This window comes from Microtus oregoni, unplaced genomic scaffold (genome assembly GCF_018167655.1).
Source record: "Microtus oregoni isolate MIOR12 unplaced genomic scaffold, Mior012 000015F_ref0000493, whole genome shotgun sequence".
NCBI lineage: Eukaryota > Metazoa > Chordata > Mammalia > Rodentia > Cricetidae > Microtus > Microtus oregoni.
Window position 1 is genome coordinate 1,136,160 of NW_024543074.1, and position 27,012 is coordinate 1,163,171.

Sequence of the window (27,012 nt, forward strand, 5' to 3'; positions counted from 1 at the left end):
TTCCGCTCCCACGTCTGAACTCTTGTTTGACACCTTCGCTCCTCCGGACCATAACGGTCCGCAGCTGGGCGCTGAACCGAGGCGGCAAGGCTAGCGCGTCAGGCGGCGGAGGGCATCATGGGAGCCTCGGGTGAGCGTCCCCGCGGGGCGGGGCCTCCGGGGGTTTCCTGGGAAGGCGGGCCGGCCGAGGTCCCCGCTGTAGGCGAGGGGGCGGGGCCTGCGCCCGCGGGGGCTCCTGGGAGAATTCTAAAACACATTTGAGGCGCCGGGGGCGCCCGAGAGCTGAGAACGCAGCTCTGGAGCGGGGCGGAGCGGAGCGGTGCCGGATCCTCCCCTGTTCTCTGGCGGGAAAAACCCTGAGGAGATTTTCTTTCTTTCTTTTTTTTTTCTTTTTTTTCTTTTCTTTTTAAGTTTTGTGAAATCTGAGAATGGGGAGTGCAGACGACTAAATCCCACTTTCCTGTGATACCGTAGCCGGAAAACTGTCGAGAGCTGTGGTAAAGAGTGTTTTATCTTCCCCGATACTGTCCTGTGGAAATAGTTCCGTGTTCTTCAGCGCCTCCTGTTTGGCTTTCGTATTGGTCAGTTTCCCCTGTGGCCCCTAGATGACCTCTTTAGAGACAGACCTTTAGGGCTGACGTCGGAACGTTCAAACAAATCCCGGTATTTTGCTGGGTTCTTTACCCCCCTCCGGAAGGGAATCGGGGGATAGGGACGAAGTCCAGGCCCTAGACACCCCTCCCCCTCCCCCCCCCCCGCGCCCCTTAGTGGGTGGGACGAGCTGGCCTGTGACCCAGCTCTGCCGAAGGCTGAGTGAGGCAGACAGGAGAGTCAAGAGTTCGACGCCAGCCATCCAAAAGGGGGGAAAAATACCCTACTGTCATTTGAGTTCATGAGCTCCATACCCTAAAAGGCTAAGAGGAAACGAGAAATAGTTTGGTGGATACCGTTAGTGTTTCAGAAAAACCTGCCTTCCTCCATCTCTAAAATAGGTCAGAGTGAGGAAAATAAGAGACTTATGGCTTTTGGGTTTTTTCGAGGCGTCTCTGTATAGCCCTGGCTGGTCTCGAACTCACTGTGTAGACCAGGCTGGCTTTGAACTCACAGACATCCGCCTGCCTCTGCCTCCTGAGTGCTGGGATCAAAAATATGCCATCACCTCCTGATCGAGACTTAAGTTTTGAAATAACTGGGGCCGTTATTTTTAGTCTTTCAGAGATTTAAATGAAAAACTATACATACACATTTGTGTACACCGTTAGCAGATGATAAAGCCCCTTGGGGGGAGGCGGTCAATGTCCCTTTGAAGGGCCCACAAACCCCACCAAGTTCCTGGAAGAGGCACAAATCAGAAACTAAGTCAAATTTATATTTTGTTATAGTGAAAATACTTTAAAATTCTGTTAAAAGTTAAAATTAACCCGGGTGGTGGTGGCACACACCTTTATTTCCAGCACTGGGGAGGCAGAGGCTGACAGATCTTGGTGAATTTGAGGCCAGCCTGGTCGACAGAGCGAATTCAAGGTAAGTTAGGGCTATGTAAAGAAACCCTTCTCAAAAAAATAAAACAAAACAAAAAAGTTAAAATTTAAAAACAACACTGTTGATTAAGTCAATCAGAATTCTTTCATTTGGAATTACATGAAAATACTAAAATACATATTCTTACAGAAAAACATGTATTGGCACGTAATTATAACTGTTACTAACAAATTCTAGAAAGGAGGAAAATGTATTGTTCAGCTCCTGTGTAACCTTATTTTTAAGTATTGCATCTACAGTTATTGGGTATTTTCCACTGATGCAATAAACCAAACCAGCCATGTTTTAAAATCAAGCTGAATTTAATAAACAGAGCAAAGCAATTCCCAGGTAGCTCTCAGAAAGACAGGGGAGAAAAATCACTTGTCGGGGCTGGCAACCAGGTCTTAAATACCCTGTAGGCGTGGTCACGCACAGCCCCTGGGGAGGAGCTAAGCCTTGGTGGGCTGTCTTTGGGCGGGGTCTGGAGAGCTTGGAGCTGCTGAGGGAGCTGTTGGAATGTTTTTCACCCCCACCCCGCAAGCTGGAGATCCCCAGACACTTTTAACTTTAATTTTACACAAGATGCTTGCAGTGGTAATACAACTTTTATCCCAGTACTTGGAAGACTGAAGCAAGAAGTCATCAAATTTGAGAACAACCTGAGCCACATAGTTAGATTCTATTCTCAAATCTCCTTAAAATATAATTGATCCGACCGGCAGTGGTGGCGCACGCCTTTAATCCCAGCACTCGAGAGGCAGAGGCAGGTGGATCTCTGTGAGATCGAGTCCAACCTGGTCTACAGAACGAGTTCCAGGATCGGATCCAGAGCTATCCAGAGAAACCCTGTCTCGAAAAACCAAAATAATAATAATAATTGATCTGAATAGATATTTCCAGAATGTCATTGCTTATCTGTGTATCATTCAGTACAGTTTGTAATAGTATTGCTCCCAGCTTTAATTTGTTAAAGGTGGTACATTCAAATTGCTCTAAAATTAAAATGTCTCTTTTTCTTTGTTTTTACTGCTTGTAACAGAAGACTGTCAGAACACAGTTTTAATGAAACATAAAAATATTTCTTAAAATATTTAAAGCTACATTAATACTTTAATTTTTTTTGTCTATAAAAGTTGTAAAAGTAAGCCAGCCTAATGGCAGAGGCCTTTAATCCCAGCACTCGGGAGACAGAAATAGGCAGATCTCTGAGTTCAAGGCCAGCCTGGTGTACAGAGTGAGTTCCAGGGCTAAGCAGAAAAACTCTGTCTGAGGAGGGAAAAAAACTGTAAAAGTAAACCTGGCCTGATGGTGCATGCCTTTAATTCCAACACTCAGGAAGGAAAAAACTCTCTGTGAGGTCGAGGTCAGCCTGATCCACACAGAGGTTCCAAGACAACCAGTGCTAAGGGAGAGAACTGGTCTCAAAAACAAAACAAAAAGAGTAATAGAAATATATTGATGATAGATGTTACATTATTGGGCTTTGTTGCTTTAATTTTGTAAGGCTGAGATTAACATAGGGGCTGAAATACTCAATGATTACTCAGTCACTGAGCTGTACTCCATCCCCCATAGCTATTGACTATATTTTTGCTGTAATATATTTTATGTCAATTTTTTTCTCTTTCCTCTCCCACCATGTTTCTTCATACTTAACGAAATTCATATTGGACAGTGAATTCAGGTTGCCAAAGGTCTTTTTTGTTTGTTTTACACATAGGGTCTCAACAACCCTGCCTTGCCTTGAATTTGTGATCCGTTAGCCTCCACCTCTGGGGTTATGAACATGTGACTCCACACCTAGTTTTGTTTTTTATTTTTTTGAGACAGAGTTTTTCTGTGTAGTTTTGAAGTCTTCTGGAACTTGCTCTGTAGACGAGGCTGGCCTTGAACTCACAGAGATCCACCTGCCTCTGCCTCCCGAGTGCTGGAATTAAAGATGTGCACCATCACCGCCTGACTAAATGTTTAATTTCTTACTAAAAGTCTTATTCTATCTAAAATTAGATAGGATGCCAAAAGGTGCTAAGGATTTAAAAGTTTTTTCAAATAATGCCAAGATAGATAAGTTGACTCCTGATGAGTGTACCACAGTTACACATCATAGTAAGTATCTTCTAATGTGGACAGGCAGGTGTGCCCATCACAGTGTGCACCTCAGACTGGAGCTGGACCTCACTTGGTAGAGTGCTTGTCTGGCCTGCCTAAGGCTCTGGGTTTGATCAGCAACACAAAGAGGGGGGAGGGGGAGTGTGACTCCCAACCTAAAAAGAAACTACTTCATTGTCTTAATTTTTTTCTTTGTGTCTTGTACTTTATTTTTCTAACCAGGACAAATTCATGGAATAAGAAAAGATGGCGTCTAGAGTAAATACCAGTTTAACTTTGATACCCAACCAGAAATGTAAACGTACTAACCACCAATCCAGCTATTTTTTCAACAACCCTGATTTAGACCCTCAACTCTTATCTACACTTGGAGATTTTAAAGTCTTACCATTGGAAATATTCCACATAATTTTAAGATATTTGTCAGGTGAGATTTGGGGATTAGAAATGTTATATAAGATATTAGAATATTATAATTTCCTTTTTATTTCAGCTACATTAATACCATTTGAGAATGTTGATAACATTCATAATGAGTTTATTTTTCTAAGGGTCCACCACCCACTTCTCTGTCTTTTAGCTAAGTTTACGTGTAAAGTTCCACCATTCTTGCTCCCTCTCCTCTGTCTCTCTCCTCTCTGTTACTTTTTTCTACAGAAAAGTTTACTTAGGAGACTACAAGACACAGCCGGCGTGGTGGTACCATGAGGACTGTCCACAATACTATTCAAATTTTGTAAAAAAAAAAAATCGTAGGCAGGATACAACACTCATCTGTAGTTTCAGCACCAAGAATGCTAAGGCAAGATCACAGTATCAGGCCAGCTTGGGTTACATAACAAGATCCTGTCAAAAAACAGAAGCCTTGCCAGGCATGGTGGTACATGCCTTAAGTCCCAGCACTTGGGAGGCAGAAGCAGGAGTATCTCTTTGAGTGTCAGGCCATTCTGGTCTATATAGGAAGCTTTAGGACAGACAAGACTGACCCAGCCTCAAAAAAAAAAAAATCGACACCCAGCAAGTAGTGGCACATCCTTAAATGAAGCATTTAAGGGCAGAGGCAAGCCTGGGCTACAGAGTGAGTTCCAGAATAGCCAGGACTACACAGAGAGACTATTTCAGGTAAAAAACAACAACAAAAACCCGCCAAAACCCAAAACAACTACTACCACCTCTAAATTATAATGTGGTAGCTCGATTGTTATTTCCCAGCGTGTTTCTAATGAGAACTAGGTTTAAGACAATGTTAAGATCTTTTTAAGCATTAGGTTTCTTTATTTTTTTTATTTTTTATTTATTTATTTATTTATTTATTTATTTATTTATTTATTTTTGATTTTTTGAGACAGGGTTTCTCCGTAGCTTTTGGTTCCTTTCCTGAAACTAGCTCTTGTAGACCAGGCTGGCCTCGAACTCACAGAGATCCGCCTGCCTCTGCCTCCCGAGTGCTGGGATTAAAGGCGTGCGCCACCACCGCCCGGCTATTTTTTTTTTTATTTTTTTAAAACAGGCTTTCACTCATAGCCCAGGCTTATCCTGGAACTTACTCTACGGCTCAGGCTGGCTTCAGACACCTGGCAATTTGTCTCCCTCAGCCTCCCAGGTACTGAAATTACAGTTGTGAGTCAACACACCTGCCACTGGGTTCATTATTAATAAGTTAATATGTAAGTTAATAGACTGTAGTAATGGTGATCTTTTGTATTTAAGTCATTTGTATTATTAGTGAGTTAACCCAAGTTAACAGAGTATTAATAGAGTATACTAACAGTGATTTAGATCATTTACACCCATATTTTATATACATTTATTTGTTTTTCTCTTTGGTTTTGTTTTAAATTTATTTATTTTTTTTGATAGTGAAGGATATTGGCATGTTAAGCATGGTGTCCAAAACAGTCAGCCAGCACATAATTAATTATATCTCAACCTCATCTGGAAGTAGAAGACTTTTAATCCAGAACTTTCATAACCTTGATCTATCTGGCACAGAAGATACTCGTCTACGGGAGCACTACAAAGCTCTAGGTAATTTATGAAATGCAAACTGCAACAAAAAATATGTATATTTTATTATATAATTCTGTAAGAATATTTCCTGGAAATTTTCTTTTTTTCTATAGTATTTTTATTTTCAATGTAAAAGTACTTAACAGTAGTCCTACATACTTTAAACATGAAAGCTGAACACAGTAGCTCACACTTGTAATTCTAGCATTTGAAGAACCAAAACCAAAGAATCATAGTTTGAGCCTAGCCTGTGCCTCATAGTAAGTTCATGTTCTAGGTCAGCCTGGACAAAGGTGTGAGACTCTGCCTCCAAACACCTTTCTACACCTAAGAGCCTAAATTCAGTCTCCAACTGCACCAAAGAACAGGAGGGAGGGAGAGAGGGAGAGAAGGGAGGGAGGGAAGGAAGGAGGGAGGGAGGGAGGGAGAAGGAAGGAAAGAAAATAGTCTGGGCTGGAGAGATGGCTCAGAGGTTAAGAGCACTGACTGTTATTCTGGAGGACTTGGGTTCAGTTCTCAGTACCCACATGGCAGCTCACAACTGTCTGTAGCTCCAGTTCCAGGGAATCCACCACCCTCTTCTAACTGCCTCAGGCGTGTGTGTGTGTGTGTGTGTGTGTGTGTGTGTATGCATATACATATATATGCATACATATACAGGGAAAACATAGACAAATAAGTAAATTTTTTAAAGAAAATAGTCTGAATACAGTGTTGTTGGTTCAGTGTTTAGAAGTAGATTTGGTAAAGCTTGGAATTGAATATGGCAAGTACTTGATGATTGTTTTTTTTAGGTTTGGTCTAAAAGAATTTTTTTTTACTGGCCAAGTCTTAACTGCTTTAGCAAACCCAATGATATTGTCTGGGAATTGAATCCAATGGCAGAGTACTTGCCTAACTTGTAGTCCAAGCTTATTAATCATAACACTGTGGAAATGAAGGCAATAGAGTGAGAAATTCAAGGCCAGTTTCAGCTACATAGTAAATATATGGCCAGCCTGGGCTACCTGAGATGGTCTCAAATAAATAAATAAGGCCCTAGGTTCTAACTTCAGCACCACATTGAAAACAAAAAATAATTACATGGGTAACTCAATTAAAATACATAAACATTGACCTTAATACCTAATCTTCAATAAAGGTTTGATTAATATATTAGCTTTAATTTTCTGTTCAGGTTTTTGTAGATACCTGCTTTATGACTGGTTCTTTTGGTAAATGTTTGACTCACTCAGCATTTTCCCATGCTTTCCTTCTTATTTGATCTGTTCCTGTTTTTAGATATTTAAAATAACATTTTTCAGAATCTTAACTTTGAGGATTATAAATTTAATTTGCATTTTCTACTGAACAGAGCAGTTGGCCAATATGGAAAGAATACTGCATCTGACATTATTTTACTAGGAGAACTTAAAAGAAATTGGTCTCTGAAAAAGAGTACCTGTGTTTAGAAAAAAAGTCAACTAAACAGTAAGGTTTTATGGTAAACCGCAATCCTTAAAAATAGGAAATCTGCAGTAGAAAAGGCAAGCAGTATGCAATTATAGCTTGCAGTCCCCACTATGATATAGCATGAGACACAATGCCAAAACATGAAGGGAAAAGAATGCAGACTAAAGCCAAACACTGAAAATACTTCCTATAAGCAAGAGAGTTTATGTTTAAAGTTCAATTCTGGTCATTGGTGTTACGCAAACATAGCAACTTCTAAAATTAAATGATTCCTATAGATCTTCAAGATTATATAAGCATTGTATTATGTAAAGAGTAAATGTAGAGAAGTGGTGGTTATATTATGTAAGGAGTAAAGCTGGAGGAAGTGGTGAGATTCAAGAGTATCTTCCCCTACCACACATACCATTTTTAGTGAATGCCATTTGTCCTTACAGGAATGTTAACAATGTATTGTCATTTTAAGAAAACAAACCATTTAGGGGAAATAAATTATACACTTCTTGTCACTATAGTTCAAACAGCATCTTACTGAGAATTGGAAGGTTTTTTTAAAAATTGTTTTCAATGTCATGAAACAAAATCCTACACCTTATTAACATACATGCCCTGCGAAATATCTTAGAGAAGGAGAGATAGTTCAGTGACTAAGAGGACCTGGGTTTGGTTCCCGCACCCACATGGTGGTTTGCAAGTCTGTAACTCCAGTTCCAGGGGATCCAATGCCCTGTGCACATAGCATGTGTCAATGAAACACTCATACATAGAAAAGTTAAATAAAGCCAAGTGTGGTAGTGCATACCTTCAATTCCAGTCCCCTGATGCAAAGGCAGGCAAATCTCTATGAGTTCAAGGCTAACCTCATCTACACTGCTAGTTTCATGACAAACAAGGTTACATAGAGAAACTCTGTCAAAAAAAAAAGTATAACTCTTTGGATCTTTGGAGAGAGATAGGTATTTAATCCAATCTGTATTATTTATGTTAGCAAAACTGAAACTGACTTGTAACCTCTGAAATTTTAAATACTTAATGACATTTAAGAGAAAAAATTTTTTGAGACAGAAAATATATAGCTCTAGCTGGCCTGGAACTTAGTATGTAGACCAGGCTGGCCTCAACTCACAGAGATCCTCCTGCCTCTGCCTCCCAAGTGCTGGAATTAAGGGTGTGCACCACCACTACCTGGCCAACATACTTAATTTTAAGGAAATGTTGTACTAGGCTGTTGCAGAATATTACTTTAACTATCTAAAGGTGTGTTACATTTGTTTATACTGCCTTTGTTTAACTATGTAAAGATGTGTTGCTATTTCACCTTGCCTGCCTAAAGTACCTGATTGGTTTAATAAAAAACTGAATGGCCAACACCTAGGCAGTAGAAGGATGGGGGGGGGGGCTGACAGGCAGAGAGAAAAGTAGAAGGAATCTAAGGGAGAAAGAGAGATAAAGAGTGCACATGAGAGAGAAAGAGAGGGAGATGCCCAGGCCCAGTCAGGCAGCTAGCTGCCAGAAGTAAGACAGACAGGAAGAAACAGGAAAGTAGGAAAAAAAGAATGAAAGATAGCTAAAAATCCCTGAGGCAAAATGTAGATGAAGAGAAACAAGTTAAAATAAATTTTAAGAGGTAGTGGGACAAGCATAAGATAAGACCAAACATTCATAACTAATAATAATAGGTCACAGTGTCATGATTTGGGGGCTGGCAGTCCAAGAAAGTCTGCTACACTATGCTGTTGATAAATTTAATTAATTTCAATGTTGTTGTTTTTTTCTTATGTCTCTTTCCTTTCTCAGGTCTACTATTTAAAAGATGCACCTTGCTGCTTCCCACCAAGGACAGACTAAAATACATTCACAAGATACTCTCAGAAGTAAGATCATATACCAGAATTAGTTCACAATCTTGTGTTCTAGTAAAGATAGCTTATCACTAATGTCAAATATTATTTATAAGCCTATCTTTTAAAATTATTATATGTATGAATGTTTTGCATATGCATCATGTGTGTACCTGGTGCCCATGGAAGCCAAAAGAAGGCATCATATCCCCTGAAATTGGATCTACAGGCAGTTGTGAGTCACCATGTCGATGCTGGGAATCAAACCTGGATCCTCTGCAGGAAAAGCAAGTGCTCTTCACTGAGCTATCTCCAGCTCCAAACCTATCTTTTAAAAACAGGATTTATTTTATTTTTTAACTGCATGTAAGTGTGTGTTTCTATTTATGTGTGCCAATGGAAGTCAAAAGATGTCATATTTTTTGTTTGGTTGGTTTTGGTTTTTTGGGGTTTTTTTTTTTTTTGTTGTTGTTGTTTTCAACACAGTATTTCTCTGTGTAGCCCTGGCTGTCCTTGAACTCACTCTGTAGACCAGGCTAGTCTGGAACTCACAGAGATTCTCCTGCCTCTGCCTCCTGAGTGCTTGGATTAAAGGAGTGTGCCACCACTACCCAGCTAAAAAATGTCAGATTTATAAATTAAAGCTTATCATAACTATGTACATTTAGGGAAAACATATGGAGAGATGACTCAGTAGTTAAGAGTGCATACTACTCTTGAAGAGGACTCAACTTTGATTCCCAGTACCGTAGTGGGGTAACTCCCAATATTCTGTAACTCCACTGGCAGGTGATCAAACACCTTTGGTCTGTGCCGGCACCTGTACACACCTACACACACACACATACAGATAATTAAAATGAAGCTGGCCAGTGGCGACTAAGACTTTTAATCCCAGCAGCAGTTTTAGCTGTCCTGGAACTCGCTCTGTAGCCCAGGCTGGCCTCGAACTCACAGAGATCTGCCTGCCTCTGCCTCCCAAGTTCTGGGGTTAAAGATTTGCACCACCACTGCCCGGTTGGCAGTCCTCTTCTTCCCATGGATTCCAAGATTGAGATCAGGTTCTCCTGCGACAAGCACTTTACTCACTGACCTGCCTCTCTCACAGTCACCAAAGTTATTTAAAGTGCTGACTTAGAGGCTGGGTGGTGGTGGTGCATGCAAGAGGCAGGAGGATCTCTGTGAGTGAGTGTGGGGCCAGCCTGGTCTACAAAGCAAGTCCCAGGACAACCAGGGCTACACAGAGAAACACTGCCTCAAACAAAACAAAACAAAAAGGGTGACATCGGGGCTGGTAAAACAGCTCAGTCCATAGAATGTTTGCTTATAATTTGGTCTCTAGCACCTCTTAAACTAGGTACAGTGGCACAGGCCTGTAATCCCAGCAATCAGGAGGCAGAGGCTGAGGATCTGGAACTCACAGTTTCAAGGCCAGGCTAGACTACTAGAGACCTTGTCTCAAAAATAAAGCAAAGCAGTCCTTATGAGCCACCATGGAGTTGGCTGAGGAATCAGATAGGTACAGCTTTTCCTCTTCTATCTCTTTCTCCCAGATGTGGGGCAGAGCCTCAGCAGGCTTTTTGAATCCTGTGGGCTTCCTTTTTTTTTCTCTGAAGCTGGCTGCTCTCCATTGGTTATCTGCATGTGACTGACCTCCATGCCAACTTAAATGGCATGACTTTTCTTCCTTCTCTCCTCTCCTCTCCTCCTCAGTTGCTGAGATTTATAGCTTGCCTGCCCTGGGTGTTTTTCTTTTAAACTTTAATAAGATTTAAAAGGAAAAAAAACCTAAAGATTTAGGTATTTTATTAAAGTGAAATAATTTCTAAATGTTAAAATCTTTATGTAAATGTACTAAACAATAAAGATTTGGGATTTTTGTTTTGTTGTGCTGAGATTAAAACTTGGGCCTCTTGTACTCTTGTGTGCTATATAACTATAACTGAGTTATACCCTTAGGCTGAAATTGTGTGTGTATGGTGTTTGTTGTTGTTGTTGTTGTGTGTATTCATACCTGTATATCAATGTCATGGCCACAGTTGATGTCAGAAAACTTCTTGACATTTTGGGGGGTTTTTTTGTTTTTTTTTTTTTGTTTGTTTTTTTTTTCTGGTTTTTTTGAGACAGGGTTTCTCTGTGGTTTTGGAGCCTGTCCTGGCATTAGCTCTTGTAGACCAGGCTGGTCTCGAACTCACAGAGATCCGCCTGCCTCTGCCTCCCGAGCGCTGGGATTAAAGGCGTGCGCCACCACCGCCCGGCCTTCTTGACATTTTTGTTCTTGTTATTTTTTTTTTAAGATTTATTTATTTATTATGTATACAACATTCCTTCTATGTATGCTTGCATGCCAGAAGAGGGCACCAGATCTCATAATGGATGGCTGTGAGCCATCATGTGGTTGCTGGGAATTGAACTCAGGACCTCTGGAAGAGCAGGCAATGCTCTTAACCGCTGAGCCATCTCTCCAGCCCCTGGTTTGGGTTTTTTATTTCTGAGACAGGGTTTTATTATGTAGCCTTGGGGAGCCTGGAACTCTATGTAGACCAGGCTAGCCTCAAACTTAGGGAGATCAGGCTGTCTCTGCATCTCAAGTGCTGGGATCAAAGGTGTGTGCAACCACACTTGACTCCAGCTTATGTTCTGGGAACATTTGTTGCTGAACCTGGAGCTCCAGCTTGCTGTTTCAGGTAGTCTGGCAGACCTGAAAGCCCTGGGGTCCACCTGTCTCTCTCCAAACCCATCCCTAGCACTGGGTTACAGGCTCGCATTACCATACTCAGCTGTTATTACATGGATGTTGGGAATTCTGCCTTCCTCTACCTCACAAGAACTGGGACAAAGGTTGTGCCCACCATGCCCAGCACTAATTTTTATTAATAATTTTTAAGTTAAAATATAATCATATCATTTCCCCCTTTTTCCTTTACCCCCTCTCATATACCCCCTTCTTTATCTCAAATTCATGCCTTCTTTTTCTTCTTCATACACGCACTCCTAAATATATAAATATATATATAAATATAGCCTTCTCAGTCCATATACTGTTATTTGTATATACATTATTTTAGGGCTGACCACTCGTTATTGGATAACCAGTTGGATGCCTCTTCCCTGGGGAAGGCTATTTCTCTTGCTATTAGCATTCCTTAGTTGCCTTTTTTGTCTAGGTTTGGGGTCCCGTGACATTTCCCCTTTCCCTGTCAGCCTGTCTATTAGTGTCTTCCTTGTTCAGGTCTTACTTAGAGAGCCACGGTGATGAGACTTCATGGGTGTGGCTTCCCTGATATTTCTAGGAAACACTCTCACAGCAGAGTTCCTGTTCCCTTGACTCTCCACAATCTTTCCATCCCTTCTCCCTAGATGATCTCAGATTTGGTGCAGGAATTGTGTTGGAGATACATCATTTGGGGCTGGATACCACAGAATTCCTTGTTGCTCTGCATTTTGATTTGTTGAGATTTTCTGCAATGGTCTCTGTTGCAAAGTTTCTTTCTGTAATAAAAGCTAGACCCTGTCTCAAAGTACCCCCCATTGCCAGGCTTGGTAGTGCACAGACCTTTAATCTCAGCAGAGGGAAGTAGAGGCAGGTGGGTCTTTGAGTTCAAGGTCAGCCTAGTCAGCCAGGGCTACACAGAGAGACTGTGTCTCAAAAAATAAAAACAAAACAACAACAAAAAGGTATCTCCAGTAAACCGACTGTAAAGTTATTGTATAGATCCACTAACAGTCGCTCTCTTTATAGGTTTCCTGTTTTAAATTCAGCGGCTGTTCAGCTCCTTTGCAATGTTTAGGATTACCATGTTATGGCATATTTTTACAGGTACATTGTTTAATGAAAGAATGACTTTGAACTGTTAACAAGAAGAGTATAGAATTCCTATGTACATTAATAGAAGCTCTAGTAATCTTAAAGCAAAATAACATTGTAAAAATTTGTTAAGAGTGCCGGGCGGTGGTGGCGCACGCCTTTAATCCCAGCACTCGGGAGGCAGAGGTAGGCGGATCTCTGTGAGTTCGAGACCAGCCTGGTCTACAGAGCTAGTTCCAGGACAGGCTCCAAAGCCACAGAGAAACCCTGTCTCGAAAAACCAAAAAAAAAAAAAAAAATTTGTTAAGAGTATATTTGACTTTTTTTAACTAGTGAGAATGTTTAGCATTTACTTACTTTATACAAATGTACTTAAATTTTGTTTGGTTGGTTTTTTTTTTGTGTGTGTGTGTGTGTGTGTGTGAGAGAGAGAGAGACACCTGGGAATTGAGCATAGGTCCTTAGGCATAATAGGTAAGCACTTTATCTCTGACCTGCAACCGAAGCCACTAGCCATAGCAGACTAAAGGCACAGATGTGTGCATGTGTTTGTAATTTATTTCCTTAGTCATCGTCTCACTATGTGGCCCTGGCTGTCCTGGAACTCATTATGTAAACCAAAATGGCCTCAAACTCAGAGATTTACTGCCTCTGCCTCCCAAATGCTGGGATTAAAGGAGTCCATCGTTACACCCAGCTTTTTTATGAGTATTTTCAGTTTAAATTTATGGACTAGTTTCCTGGAAAGTGACTTTAGAAATCAGATTATTATTTCAGTAATATTTACTAATCTCTTTTAAACAGATAAAAGTTAAAGGTGTCATTTATTAAGTTTTATACTATGTGCCAGACACTGTCCTAAACAGTCTTCATGAATTATCTAATTAAAACTTATAGTCACCTTAGGCTCTTACCACATCCCTCAGGACTACCTGAAAGTCATATGCTGTATCCCAGGCCGCCAGCACCCAGAGTCTAGGACCCTACTGACAATCTTACAAAACACTTTTTTACTTTTTTCCATTTGTGTTGTACTTTCTATCTTTGGATTAAGTATTAAGATATGCATTCATGTAAAATTCAAAAGGAACAAAATATTTATAAAGTAAAAAGTCTTCCTCCCAGGCCTACCTCACATCCTCTGATTTCCTTTCACCAGAAATAGTCACTGCTTAGCAATTTCTCTCATTCTAGAAGGAATAAAGTTAAATCATGGGGTGCTGGGATTGAAGACTATTTTTGATGTGTGTAGGTCTGGAGAGATGATCAGCAGATACGGGTTGGCTGTTCTTCCAGGTTTAGTTCACAGTATGCATACAGTGATCGATAACCATCCCAGTTCCAGTTGAAGGAGGTCCTACAGCCCTCTTCTGACCTTCTTGGGCATCAGGCCCACACATGGTACATATACATATATGCAAGCAAAACATTTATACACATAAAATAAAATAAATCAGGCCGGGCGGTGGTGGCGCACGCCTTTAATCCCAGCACTCGGGAGGCAGAGGCAGGCGGATCTCTGTAAGTTCGAGACCAGCCTGGTCTACAAGAGCTAGTTCCAGGACAGGCTCCAAAACCACAGAGAAACCCTGTCTCGAAAAACCAAAAAAAAAAAAAAAATAAAATAAAAAAAAAAATAAAATAAATCAAAAATTTTTTAAAATTTGTATTTGTGTCACTGTAAGAGTGACAACTTGTAGGAGCTGTGCTCCCTCCAATGCACTGTACCTGATGAGCCATCTCACTGTCCCAGAAGATTATTTTTTTTAATATTTTATTATTTATTATGTATACAATATTCTGTCTGTGTGTATGCCTGCAAGCCAGAAGACTCCATTACAGATGGTTGTGAGCCACCATGTGGTTGCTGGGAGTTGAACTCAGGACCTTTGGAAGAGCAGGCAACGCTCTTAACCTCTGAGCCATCTCTCTAGCCCCCCAGAAGATTATTTTTTAAACCACTGAAATCCAGTTATTTTAGGATTTATATGGGAGGCTAAACGTGTGGCGAACACCTTTAATCCCAGTACTCAGGCAGAGGTGGAGGCAGAGGCAGAGGCAGAGGCAGAGGCAGAGACAGAGGCTAGTCCAGTCTACCTAATGACTTCTAGGTCAGTCAGGGTTATATAGTGAGACCTTGTAAATAAATAGTAACAAGTAGGTAAACAATAAAGTACATGATTAATGAATGTATATAATTGTATGCTTTTTAAATCTACGTTTTATATGTTTGTATATTTTTATATGTTCCAGACAGTTATTAAATTTTGTCTGTTTTTTCATTTATTGAAAAACAAGCAAGTTATAATTAATTGCCATATTAACATAATATCATGATCAGTTGTAAGCAATATCGAAATGGCAGATGTAAAAGTCTTAGACAGTTACTGTAAAACCAAGCCACAGAGGCTGAAAGATGATCCAGTAGGTGAAAGTAATTGATGTGTAAGTTCGAATCCCCAGCACCCCCATTGTCATGGTGACCTGTAATCTCATCCATGAGGCTTGCTGGCTGCTAGCACAGCCAAAAACTACAAGTTCTACGTTTGGTGAGGGAGTGTCCCAAAAAAATAGGAGCATGTAGAGGAAGACACCTGACACCCTTCTGTGCTGTATGCTCTTTGGTCATACACACACATATACACAAAAATTAATTAATAGTTAGTTTAGAGTGTGATTTAATTTAAGTTTAAAAACTGATTCACAAAACCAGGACAAGAGTCCCATTACTCAAACTTCCTGCAGGCAGAGCTAGGGTTTGAGGCCACTCATAGCACAGTGGAGAGAGAGATACAAACTGAGAGAGCTATAGAGATCGGCTAAGAATACTTGATGTTCTTGCAGAACACCAAAGATTGGTTCCCAGCAGCACAGCAGGGCAGCTCACAATTGTCTGTAGCTCCACTCTTCTTGCTTCCACAAGCACCTTCACTCATGTGACATAACCTCACAGAGACACATACACACATACACATCAATAAAAATAAATTTATAGAAACCTTAAAATTTTTCTGGGTATTTGTGGCACATGAACTCAGGAGAGGCAAGCAGATCTCTGAGTTCGAGGCCAGCCTGATCTACATGGTGAGTTCCAGGATCTTGAAAAAAAAAAAACAATAAGTAAATAAGTAAAACTTTCTTCTAATGAAAAAGAAGCAAGATTTTGGAGAATTTCTAGGTTGTGACTATATAGATTTCTTGTGAATTGAGAGCAAAAATTGCACATCACTTAGATCATATACTACAAACAGCCTGTTTTGCCTAGGAAGTAGGGGCTTACCCTTCCAATCTGTGTCTGAACTTGTGCAATGTTTCTTCTGTTTTCCTCAGATCTTAACAGCAGGTTGGGATGAACTCGAGTGCCACCGTGTTTATAACTTCTTATGTGAGTTGACTAATCTCTCCCGTAAGATGCAGACTGTTGTCTGTAACAAAGCAGGTAAAGAACTTCACTTCAAAGATAATATTGTATAGAAATGAAATGTTAAGAAGAGGTAGCGTTCAAAAGTATACATAAAACAAGTCGTGGAGGGGTGGGCTGTAGCTCAGCTGGTAGTGGGTTCGATCCGATCCCCAGCACCACAGAAACTAGGATAGTCTACTTCCTGTTGGTTATTTCTCTGACAACATAAAAGGGACAGGGACAAACTCTAAATCCAAGATGGTGATTCTTCTGGGGAAAGTGATTGGAATTGATAAACTAAAAATTCAACATTTCTAATATTTATTTATTTTAAAACCCCAAAGCAAACATAGATATGAAACTTTGACTAAATTACTTGATTTGTATACTGTATTTCTCATTCTATTTTTACTTTTCTGTCAACTTGAAACATTTCACTTTTTAAAAAAGTGATGATTCAGGCCGTGTTGGTGCACGGCTTTAATCTCAACACTTGGGAGGCGAAAGCAGGCAAATGTCTGTGAATTCAAGGCCAGCCTAGTCTACAGAGGGAGTTCCAGGACAGCTGAGGCTACACAGAGAGAAACCCTGTCTTGACCCCCCCCCAAAGAAAAGGTGATGGATAAAAAGGCAGATTTATTTATGTCTTTGCCTGTTATGTCTCATGTTTCTTTCCTGCTGAGGATTGAACCTGGGATATTGAATGTGGTACAGTCTACCGTTGGGCAACATTCCTAGCACTAAGAGTTTTCCTAGGGTACTGAATGTGGTGGGGTCTACAATTAGGCTACTTCCCTAGCATCAAGAGTTTCACTATAGGGGCTGGAGAGATGGCTCAGAGGTTAAGAGAACTGACTGCTGTTCCGGAGGTCCTGAGTTCAATTCCCAGCAACCACATGATGGCTCACACCCATCTATAATGAGATCTGGTGCCCAGAACCCTATATACATAATAAATAAATTTAAAAAAAAAAGAGTTTCACTATAGCCGGGCGGTGGTGGCACACGCCTTCAATCCCAGCACTCGGAGGCAGAGGCAGGTGGATCTCTGTGAGTTCGAGGCCAGCCTGGTCTAGAAGAGCTAGTTCCAGGACAGGAACCAAAAAGCTACCGAGAAATCCTGTCTCGAAAATCAAAAAAAAAAAAAGTTTCAGGCCGGGCGATGGTGGCGCACGCCTTCAATCCCAGCACTCGGGAGGCAGAGGCAGGCGGATCTCTGTGAGTTCGAGACCAGCCTGGTCTACAAGAGCTAGTTCCAGGACAGGCTCCAAAACCACAGAGAAACCCTGTCTCGAAAAACCAAAAAAAAAAAAAAAAAAAAAGAGTTTCACTATATAGCACCGGCTGTCCTCCAACTTAATATGTAGGTCATTATAGCCTCAAATTTACAATCCTCCTGCCTTGACTTGATAACACATTTTTGAGTTTTGTTTGTTTGTTTGTTTGGGGGTTTTGTGGGGGTTTTTTGGTTTGGTTTGGTTTGGTTTGGTTTGGTTTGGTTTTTTGAGACAGGGTTTCTCTGTCGCTTTGGAACCTGTCCTAGAACTAACTCTGGATCTGGCTGGCCTCAAACTCACAGAAATCCACCTGCCTCTGCTTCCTGAGTGCTGGGATTAAAGGCATGTGCCACCACTGCCTGATGATAACACAATTTCACATGCATTTCCTCTGATAAAAAACTTCTTCCTAACATATTCAAAATAAAAATCTAAGCTATATAAACTAACCTTCAGATTCTGGTCCCCACCTACTTTCTCAAACTCATTGCACAGACCTTTAATCCCAGCATTCAAGAGGTAGACTCAGTGAATCTCTGTGAGTTTGAGGCCTGGCTGGTCTATGTACTGAGTTCCAGGATAACCAGAGCTACACAGAGAGATTCTGTGTCAAAAATAATCAAACTTCCTGTCCACTGTTTTAGTCTAACTTGAGCATATTGTTCTTTCTGTTCACTGTGTCTCCAATGTCCTTGATGCCTTTGTCGTATCTCACTGGGAACTTTTTTCATTTTCTCATTTTCCTAATACTATTTTTCTATCTCATGCTTTAAGAGTCAATTTGGGGTCTGGACATATAGTTCAGGTGGTGGTAGAATGCTTTCCTAGCCTGCCCCAACACTAAATAAAACTGATCGTGATGATACATGCCTATCACACCTGCACTTTGGAGTGGGAACCAGGTGGGCCAGAAACTCACAGTCATCCTTAGCTATATACCGAGTCCAAGGCCAGCCTGGGATACAGGAGACCCTGTCTAAATACATAAATCTAAAACTATATAAGATTCTGGTAAAATTGAGTATGGATTTGACTTAACCATTATTCAAAGTATTGAAACTAAATAAGGAAAGTAAGCACAAGAAGAAAGCCAAACTCTAAAGTTAGGGCACCTTTTACTTCTTGGTAACTTCCTGTTTATACATTCAGTTTATGATCTCTCTTTTAACCACAGTGGTTAACACCTGGCTCTGATCACTATCCACTATGGAACTTACCTTTCTAAAAAAAAAAAAATGATTTACAACTTTTTATCTATAGGAAGTGCCCGAAAGCTGGAGTTAAGGATTAGACTATTCTGTAGAAATGTCCTCCTTGATCACTGGACACAACGAAGTGATTCTGCATTTTGGTTGACTCGAATATTAAAACCATGGCCAATGGTGAATCAGGCAAGATTGCTATATATTATCTTTGGACCAACATCTCCTCAGGATGGTAAGCACCATTTTTTTTTCAAGGATGTATGTTATATACCTGGTTAATTACTTTTTTTTAAATTTTACTTTTATTTTTATTTATTTTTTGTTGTTGTTGAAAAAAATTGCCGCCTTCTCCCAGCCTCCCATTTCCCTCCCCCTCCCCCCACTCCTCTCCCCCGCCCCCCCAATCCTCTCCCCATGGTTAATTACTTTTACTTTAGAAAGGCTTTTAAAAACTCTACTGGTTGATGCACAGTTTTAGTCCCAGCACTCCTCAGGAGGTAGAGGCAGCAGGTTTCTGTGAGTTCAAGGCCAGGCTATTCTACACATCTTTTTACCACTCTAGAGGCAATGGGACCTGGAAGAATGGAACCTAAAAATGAGGCAGACTAAAATCTCACACAATAGCCAACTTTATTCAGAACATCAGACAATTTCTAACTCTGAGGGTTAAAGAAGAGTCACATGAAGCCAGGCGGTGGTGGTGCAAGGTTTTAATCCCAGAACTCAGGAGGCAGAGGCAGGCAGATCTCTGTAAATTCAAGGCCAGCCTGGTCTACAAAGTGAGTTCCAGGACAGCCAGGGCTGTTACACAGAGAAACCCTGTCTCAAAAAGAAGAAGATTTACATTAGTAAAGTGTTGTATCACAAGGACAAGCCATACATGGTAAAAACATGTTTTTCCACAGAGGCATATAAACAAATAACAGTTTCTATTTGTAATGAATAATCTGAAATAAACTCACTTCTGTTGCTACACCTGGGAAAAGCATGAAAACATATCCCAAGAAAAATTTCATACTTTTGAAGAAACTGAGTCACTCGGCTTGTTTTATTGGAGTTTTCTCACAAGCACTCAGAACTCTTCTCACATGGCTCCATTCTTGGACTGTATTCTGACACATAGAGTTCCAGACCAGTCAGAGATGCATAGTGTCTTAGGGTCTATAGCTGTGTAGGGACACCATGGCCACAGCAACTCTTATAAAGGAAAGCATTTCATTGGGGCTGGCTTACAGTTTCAGAGATTTAGTCCATTATCATCATGGCAGGTGGTATGCAGGCAGACACAGTGTTGGAGAAGGAACTGAGAGTTCTACATCTTGATTCTCAGACAGTAGGATGTGAACTGTGTCACACGTGGACATAGCTTGAACATATAAGACCTCAAAGCCTGCCTCCACAGTTGCACACTTTCTCCAACAAGGCCATACCTCTTAATAGTGCCACTCCCCATGGGCATTCAAACCCATGCATCTCTGGGGGTCATACCTACTCAAACCACCACACAGTAAGACTTTTTCTCAAAAATAAATAATTACCATCTATTTATTATTTTGTATGTGTGTAATGTGCATGTCTGTGGAGATCAGAGGACAACTTGCAGGCATCACTTCTCACTTTTACTGTGGGATTCTGGGATGGCCGTTAGGTCATCAGGTTGACAGCAAGCATATTTACACCTTTACCCACTGGGCCACGTTGCAGACCCTGGGAAGGTCTTTTGTCTTTACTCAGCTTCATCAGTGCTAGTTTAAAATGTGCTTCACAGTTTCAAAACATACCGCATTAACTTGTGCATACCCCAAGCTTCAAGACAGGAATTGTTCTTCTCTGAGTCAAAACCAGGTATATTCCTGTCCTCCCCTCCTTTCTTTTTTTGAGAGAGGGTTTCTCTGTAGCCCTGGCTGTCCTGGGTCTCACTCTGTAGACCAGGCTGGCCTCAGACTCACAGATCTGCCTGCCTCTGCCTTCCAAGTGCTGGGATTAAAGGTGTGGGCCACCATACCTGGCTGCTTTTCCATCTTTTTTTTTTTTTTAAAGATCTATTTATTATGTACACAGTGTTCAGCCTCCACGTATGCCTGCAGGCCAGAAGAGGGCGCCAGATCTCATTATAGATGGCTGTGAACCACCACGTGGGTTGCTGGGAATTGAACTCAGGACCTCTGGAAGAGCAGTCAGTGCTCTTAACCTCTGAGCCATCTCTCCAGCCCCTGCTTTTCCATCTTAAACATTAATGTAACTCAAAGTTATATTTGCAACTTGAAGGGGCTAATGGTACTAAAAAACAAAACAGTGGTCCAAATTGATGATTTACTTAGTGTTAGGTTTTCAGATTCATAACTTTTTAAAAAGTTTATTACCTAGATTGTGCTTACATTAGTATCAAAAATTATCTTACATTTCCTTATTCAACTTTTATCAATAGATAACCAGTTTTAATGCATATTGGTTAGCAGCCAGGACTTTTATTTTAAAATGAAAATGTTGTTGTGTATAAGCTGCAGAGAAGATTGTGAGAGATAAATAAATAGAAGACGACTGAGCTGTTCTGTTGTGATGTAAATGTTTGAAAGATACTAATAGAAGCAAGCACCTTTCTAGAAGGATACCAACAGATTTGACTTGATTTTAGTAAAATTATAGCAGTTGATATTCTAATCTATATTATAGGGTAATATCACTGTTCTTTGAGGCTGGGAGATAGTTCAGTATTTAATGTGCTCTCTGTGCAAACATTAAGAACTGACTTTGGTCCCCAGTACCCAGATAAAAATCTGGGTGTAGGGGCTGGCAAGATGGCTCAGCAGTTAAGAGTACTACTAGCTGCTCATCCAGAGGACCTGGGTTTAATTCCCAGAACCCACATGGCGGCTCACAACTGTCTATGACTCCAGTTTCAGGGGATCCGGCATCCTCACACAGATAAACATGGAGACAAAACACCAGTGCAGCACATAAAATAAAAATAAATTATAAAAAAAATCTGGGTGTAATGGCTTGCGCTAGTAATCCCAGCACTGGGGATGTAGCAATGGGCATATCCCTGGGCCTCCCAGTCATATTAACCTGAGAAGTGAGCCCCAGGTCCCAGTGAAAGACTCTGTCTCAAAAAAACAAAAATAAAAAAGTGAATGATTCTTAAGGAAGGACACCCTAGCCTTCATATACATGGACACTCACACATGAAAAGGACAAAACAAATAATAAATAGATAAAAACACTTTTGTTTTATTTTGTTTTGAAGCAGAATTGGGGCTTAATAAAGATATGTTAAACCGGGCAGTGTTAGCACACTCCTTTAATCCCAGTACTCGGGAGGCAAAGGCAGGTGGATCTCTGTGAATTTGAGGCCAGCCTGATCTACAAGAGCTAGTTACAGGACAGGCTCCAAAGCTACAAAAAAAACCCTGTCTCAAAACAAACAAATAAATATATGTTAATATAAAGGGTTGGAGAGATGACTCAGTGGCTAAGAGCACTGACTGCTCTTTCAGAAGACCTAGGCTTGATTCCCAGCACCCACATGGTAGTTCAAAACTATCTGTAACTTCCATACATACCAGGGGATTCTGACTTCTGCTGGCACTAGGTGTACACATGTTACATAGACATATATGCAGGCAAACATTCATACGCATAAAATAATATAAAGCAAAACCTCTATAATCCCCAAAAACAAAAATTTAAATTAAAAATATATGTTAATATAGGCTTAAGCAGAGACTTTAAGAGAACTCTTTCTTAGAAGAAAGTAACATGGCAACATGGGTGTGGGTTTCTCAGAGAATTGTTGAAAGGAAGACTTACCAGAGCATGGGTACAAGCTCCTCCGGAGAGAGGCACAAACACACTGTTCTTCAAGTTCAAGTTGCTTGGTTTAGAAATTGTTGCTGTGTTTCATCACAGTTAACAAGAAACTCAAATTTATGATGATATTAGAATTTACATTTTAATGGTGAATGTAGTTTATATAAGTAATAGGATTGTGTAATCCTTTCCATTCTAAACAAATCCTGAAGTCTTTTTCACAAAACTATCTATTCTGTCATAGCCTACTTATTGTTTCAATCCAGGGCAGGTGATTTGGCAGGAAATGGTGGAAGGGCCCACAGATGAATCCAGTCTGAAAGGTTTGGCTGATGCCATTAAGCTGCTGTATGAAACAGGTACCAAAGAGTGGACAGCAGATGATGTTATCAGTCTTGTAGATGAACTCTCAGGTAAAATGTGTATTTACTAATATAGAGTAATAGAAACTTATGCTTAGAATACAGCTATAAAATTATATAGAAAATCCCCTAGATAACAATGAAGAGAGTATTAGAAATCACTAATTGCTCAATATGTAGTTTTAAGTATGTTTTGTTACTTACTGCTCTGAAACATTTTCAGTTTTATGTTATGTTTGTGTGTGTATAGTATGTAAATACATGTGGTTTAAGAATGTGTTTATTTCAATTTGCAATTTTTTAAATTAAATTTGTTCTTTGGCAATTTCATGCATTTATATATTCTGATTACTCTTGCTCTTTGCCCTCTTTTAGCTCCCTCCCCCCATAGACTCCCTTCCTCCTCCCTATAAGACTTTCTCTCTATCATGTCTTTTTGTTTTGTGACTCACTAAGTTTAACCAGGTCTGTCCACATGGAACTGTCACTCGGAGCCTGGTAGACTCCCCAGTGGGTACACAACTGAAACAATGTCTCCCATTGCCATAGCATCCATCAAAGCCAACAGTTCCCCAGGAGGGATTCAATTCCCAATTTTATATATAATATAATTAGGTCACTTCATAGTTTAATGAGTTTTCTTGCTCTCATTTACAAGTTCTTACACATACATACCTTCTAGATTATATAAAAGCCCTCTGGTGCTGTATGGGAGGGTTAAGTAGTTACTCTGACGTTTACAAAGACTGTGTCCTTACATGTCTTGTCACTTTGCCTGCTGAAGAATGTGTAGAAAAATTGATTTGACTCAGCTATGGCAGCACAATGGTAAACACCATGCCGGGCGGTGGTGGCACACGCCTGTAATCCCAGCACTCGGGAGGCAGAGGCAGGCAGATCTCTGTGAGTTCGAGGCCAGCCTGGTGTAGGGAGTTCCAGGACAGGCTCCAAAGCTACGGAGAAACCCTGTCTCGTAAAACCAAAAAAAAAACAACAACAACAACAACAAAAAAAAAACCCACAATGATAAACACCATGACGTGGGGTGATCCCTGTCTCTGGCTAAATGCTGTAACTGAAAAACTAAAATATGACAGACATGGTGGCACACACCTCTAATCCAGCACTCATGAGGCAGAGATAGACAGATCTCTGAAGCCAGCCCGATCTACAGCGTAAGTTCCAGGACAGCCAGGAATACACACAGAAACCCTGTCTCAAAAAGGAAAGAAAGAACAAACCTAAAACATTGTTTCTGAGTATTTCCCTTGGCACTAATTACATTTCCAATAAGTAATATAATATTGAATGTGTTTAAAGATGTTTACTACAGCAATTGTGTAATTTATCATTAAATAACTGTTCTTCCTCTGATAAAAGTGGTTCCCAGGGAGTGGCTTCTGGAGAATAATGCACGCCTCCTAATCCTGAGTGGGAACAACATCTGCTTCACGTTCATGGCTAGTAAAGCTGTGAATGGAAGGGCCATTGAGCTGGCAAGGCTCATAGTCTTTTTGGCTTTGGTAAGTAGAAACTAAGGTTTTCTCTGACAAGTTATTTAGCATTCATTTGACCCAGCAATGGAGCTGCTTCCCTGGTGCTTACAAAGCCCCAGCCCCCCCACCCCCTCCCCGCCTCTCATACACACACACACACACACACACACACACACACGCACGCACAGTCTACCAGGAACTGAGATTTAGAGAAAAAAAATATTAAAAAATTAAGTATTGCTGGGCAGTCATGGCATACACCTTTAATCCCAGCACTCAGGAAGCAGAGGCAGGTGGATCTCTGTGAGTTCGAGGCCAGCATGGTATATAAGAACTACTTCCAGGACAGGTTCCAAAGCTATAGAAAAACCCTGTCTCGAAAAACAAAAACAAAAACAAAAACAAAAAAAAAAGGAAGGAAGGAAGAAACTCTGTCTTGAAAAACTAAATAAAATAAAAATATTACATATTAAAGTACATATTTTATTTGTTTGTTTTTGGTTTTTGAGACAGTCTTATATTGCCCAGGCTGGCCCCAAACTCACTACGTAAGCAAAGGTGACCTTGAATTTGAGTGCTGGGATTACAGGCTTTTACTGAGCCTTTCCCTTTGCCGACTCAGTGGGGTATCTTAGTCAGTAAACTGCTACGTTGTAAGCTGTCATTGTCACCACCACTTTAAGCTTTACAGCTTTTTTCACGTGAAGACCGACAGTAGTGCTTTGTGCATGTGACTCAGGTGTGTGAGAAGGAGCTGTACTGCATGGACTGGACAGTGAGGATGATGCAGAAGGTCTGCAAGGTCTTCAGCACTGCAGCAGAGAGAAAGAGCTTCCTGCAGAGTGTGGCCAATGCCTTTGCCTGTATCACCATGGAAATGCTGCAGCCTATCATGTCTGGTAAGTGAGAGTGTAGGCAGCACATAGGAGTGAGTGATAGTGCCTTCAGGTCTCAGCCTCAGATGCAACTAGTGTGGCTTGGTTGTGCACACCTATGGTCCATCTACTTGTGCCTGAGCAAAAGATCTGAGGTTTGAGCCAGCCTGGGCTACATAGTGAAACCGAGCCTGGGAGATTGGGAGATTGATTTTGGTTTTGTGAGATAGGGCGTCTGTCTTTCTGTCTGTCTCTCTGTCTCTCTGTCTCTCTCTCTCTCTCTCTCTGTCTCTCTGTCTCTCTCTCTCTCATCTGGCTGACATGGAATTCGCTATGTAGACCAAGCTAGCCTTGAACTCACAGATAGGTAACTGCCTCTGCCTTCCAAATTCTGAGACTAGAGGCATGAGACTACCACACTGGACCTTTTATAGGTTTTAATAGATACTAATTTAGTTTACTAGGGGACCAGCATGACAATTAACCCTGTTTTTTGTTTGTTTGTTTGCATGGTTGGTTGGTTGTTTTTTGTGGGTTTTATTTATTTGTTTGTTTGTTTTTTGTTTTTCAAGACAGGGTTTCTCTGTAGCTTTGGAGCCTGTCCTGGAACTGGCCTCAGACTCATAGGCACCTGCCTCTGCCTCTCATGTGCTGGGATTAAAGGCTTGCACCACCACTGCCCAGTTTACCCTGTTTTTTAAAACAGCTTTTTTTGGAGCTCATACAAATCCACCTGCCTCTGCCTCCCAAGTGCTGAGATTAAAGTTGTGCACTCTACCACCTGGCTTCTGCTGTTGTCGTTTCATTTTGCCTGCATCTGTGTCTGTTCACCGTGTGCATGTCTGATGTTGGATCCCTTGGGACTTTATAGATGGTTGTGAGTCGCCAAGTGTGTGCTGAGAATTGAACCAGTGTCCTTTGCAATAAGGTACTGGCTAGTGCTTGTTTTGTTTTGTTTTTGTTTTTGTTTTCCAAGACAGGGTTTCTCTGTAGCTTTGAAGCCTGTCCTGGAACTAGCTCTTGTAGACCAGGCTGGCCGCGAACTCATAGAGATCCGCCTGCCTCTGCCACCCGAGTGCTGGGATTAAGGCGTGCGCCACCCCCACCCGGCTCTGGCTGATGCTCTTAACCAATAAGCCATCTCTCCAGCTCCTAATTAGCCCTGTGTTATAGATGAGGAAAAGGAAACACAGAAATAACCTGACTTTCCCAAGGTCATAAATTTAAAGATGCTAAAGCTTAGACAGGTGTCCTTTCCTGTTTTTTCTCTAGTGTCTAATTTCATAGCTTTAGTGATGAAAGTCTGGTTTAGTAAAGACCATCAACAAAAATTCTTCTCTTTAAATATTATTAGAAACACTTAGAACAACTTACATTCCTAAGCCATGTGCTCAGATGTTTAACTCTTTCCTCTCCCTGCTGTCTGTTCCTGTATATATGTCACAGGAGAGCGCGATGACGATGACAGAGGCTTCCTGAATTTGTTCCATCTTCTGCATGCTCAGGCGAACTTCCATAAGGAGGTGCTGTACTTGTCCATGAATACTTCCTCTTCCTAAGTCAAGACCCTCGTCACTTAAAGACTGTGTCACCAGACTAGTCCTTAGGAGAGTGATGATTTTTCACATCCAAGGGTAGCACCTGTTGGACTTTTGACAGTCTAATTAACCAGAAACTCCAGCTGCACAGGATTTTAGCTGTAACTGCTTTACTCTGATTAATGTTATATAACAGCAAACCCAAGAATGTGCTGTGACTCTTCTAGAAAGTAAGCTCTGCCTTCCCAGTCTTGGTAACTCACAACAGGATGTTAAGATGTTCAGAATCTGCAGCCTGCTCA

General features: G+C 40.9%; 1 protein-coding gene across 1 annotated transcript; it reads left to right on the top strand.

Annotated features, from left to right (window-relative positions):
• Window positions 1-7: 7 nt before the first annotated feature.
• Window positions 8-27,012, top strand: LOC121457025 (F-box only protein 47). Its single transcript, XM_041665650.1, has 12 exons — window positions 8-130; window positions 412-497; window positions 3,856-4,060; window positions 5,494-5,661; window positions 8,893-8,969; window positions 12,679-12,756; window positions 16,075-16,183; window positions 18,685-18,861; window positions 22,706-22,852; window positions 24,182-24,324; window positions 25,037-25,196; window positions 26,619-27,012. Exons 3-12 carry the CDS (start codon window positions 3,880-3,882, stop codon window positions 26,729-26,731), a joined length of 1,353 nt encoding a protein of 450 aa, XP_041521584.1. The 5' UTR covers window positions 8-130; window positions 412-497; window positions 3,856-3,879; the 3' UTR covers window positions 26,732-27,012.

Excerpts from the sequence above, each read along its gene's own strand:
- LOC121457025 (XM_041665650.1), top strand. The coding sequence starts at position 3,880 with ATGGCGTCTAGAGTAAATACCAGTTTAACTTTGATACCCAACCAGAAA. Across the intron at positions 8,970-12,678 it reads TTCACAAGATACTCTCAGAA|GTTTCCTGTTTTAAATTCAG; the intron begins GTAAGATCATAT and ends CTCTCTTTATAG. Across the intron at positions 22,853-24,181 it reads TCTTGTAGATGAACTCTCAG|TGGTTCCCAGGGAGTGGCTT; the intron begins GTAAAATGTGTA and ends CTCTGATAAAAG.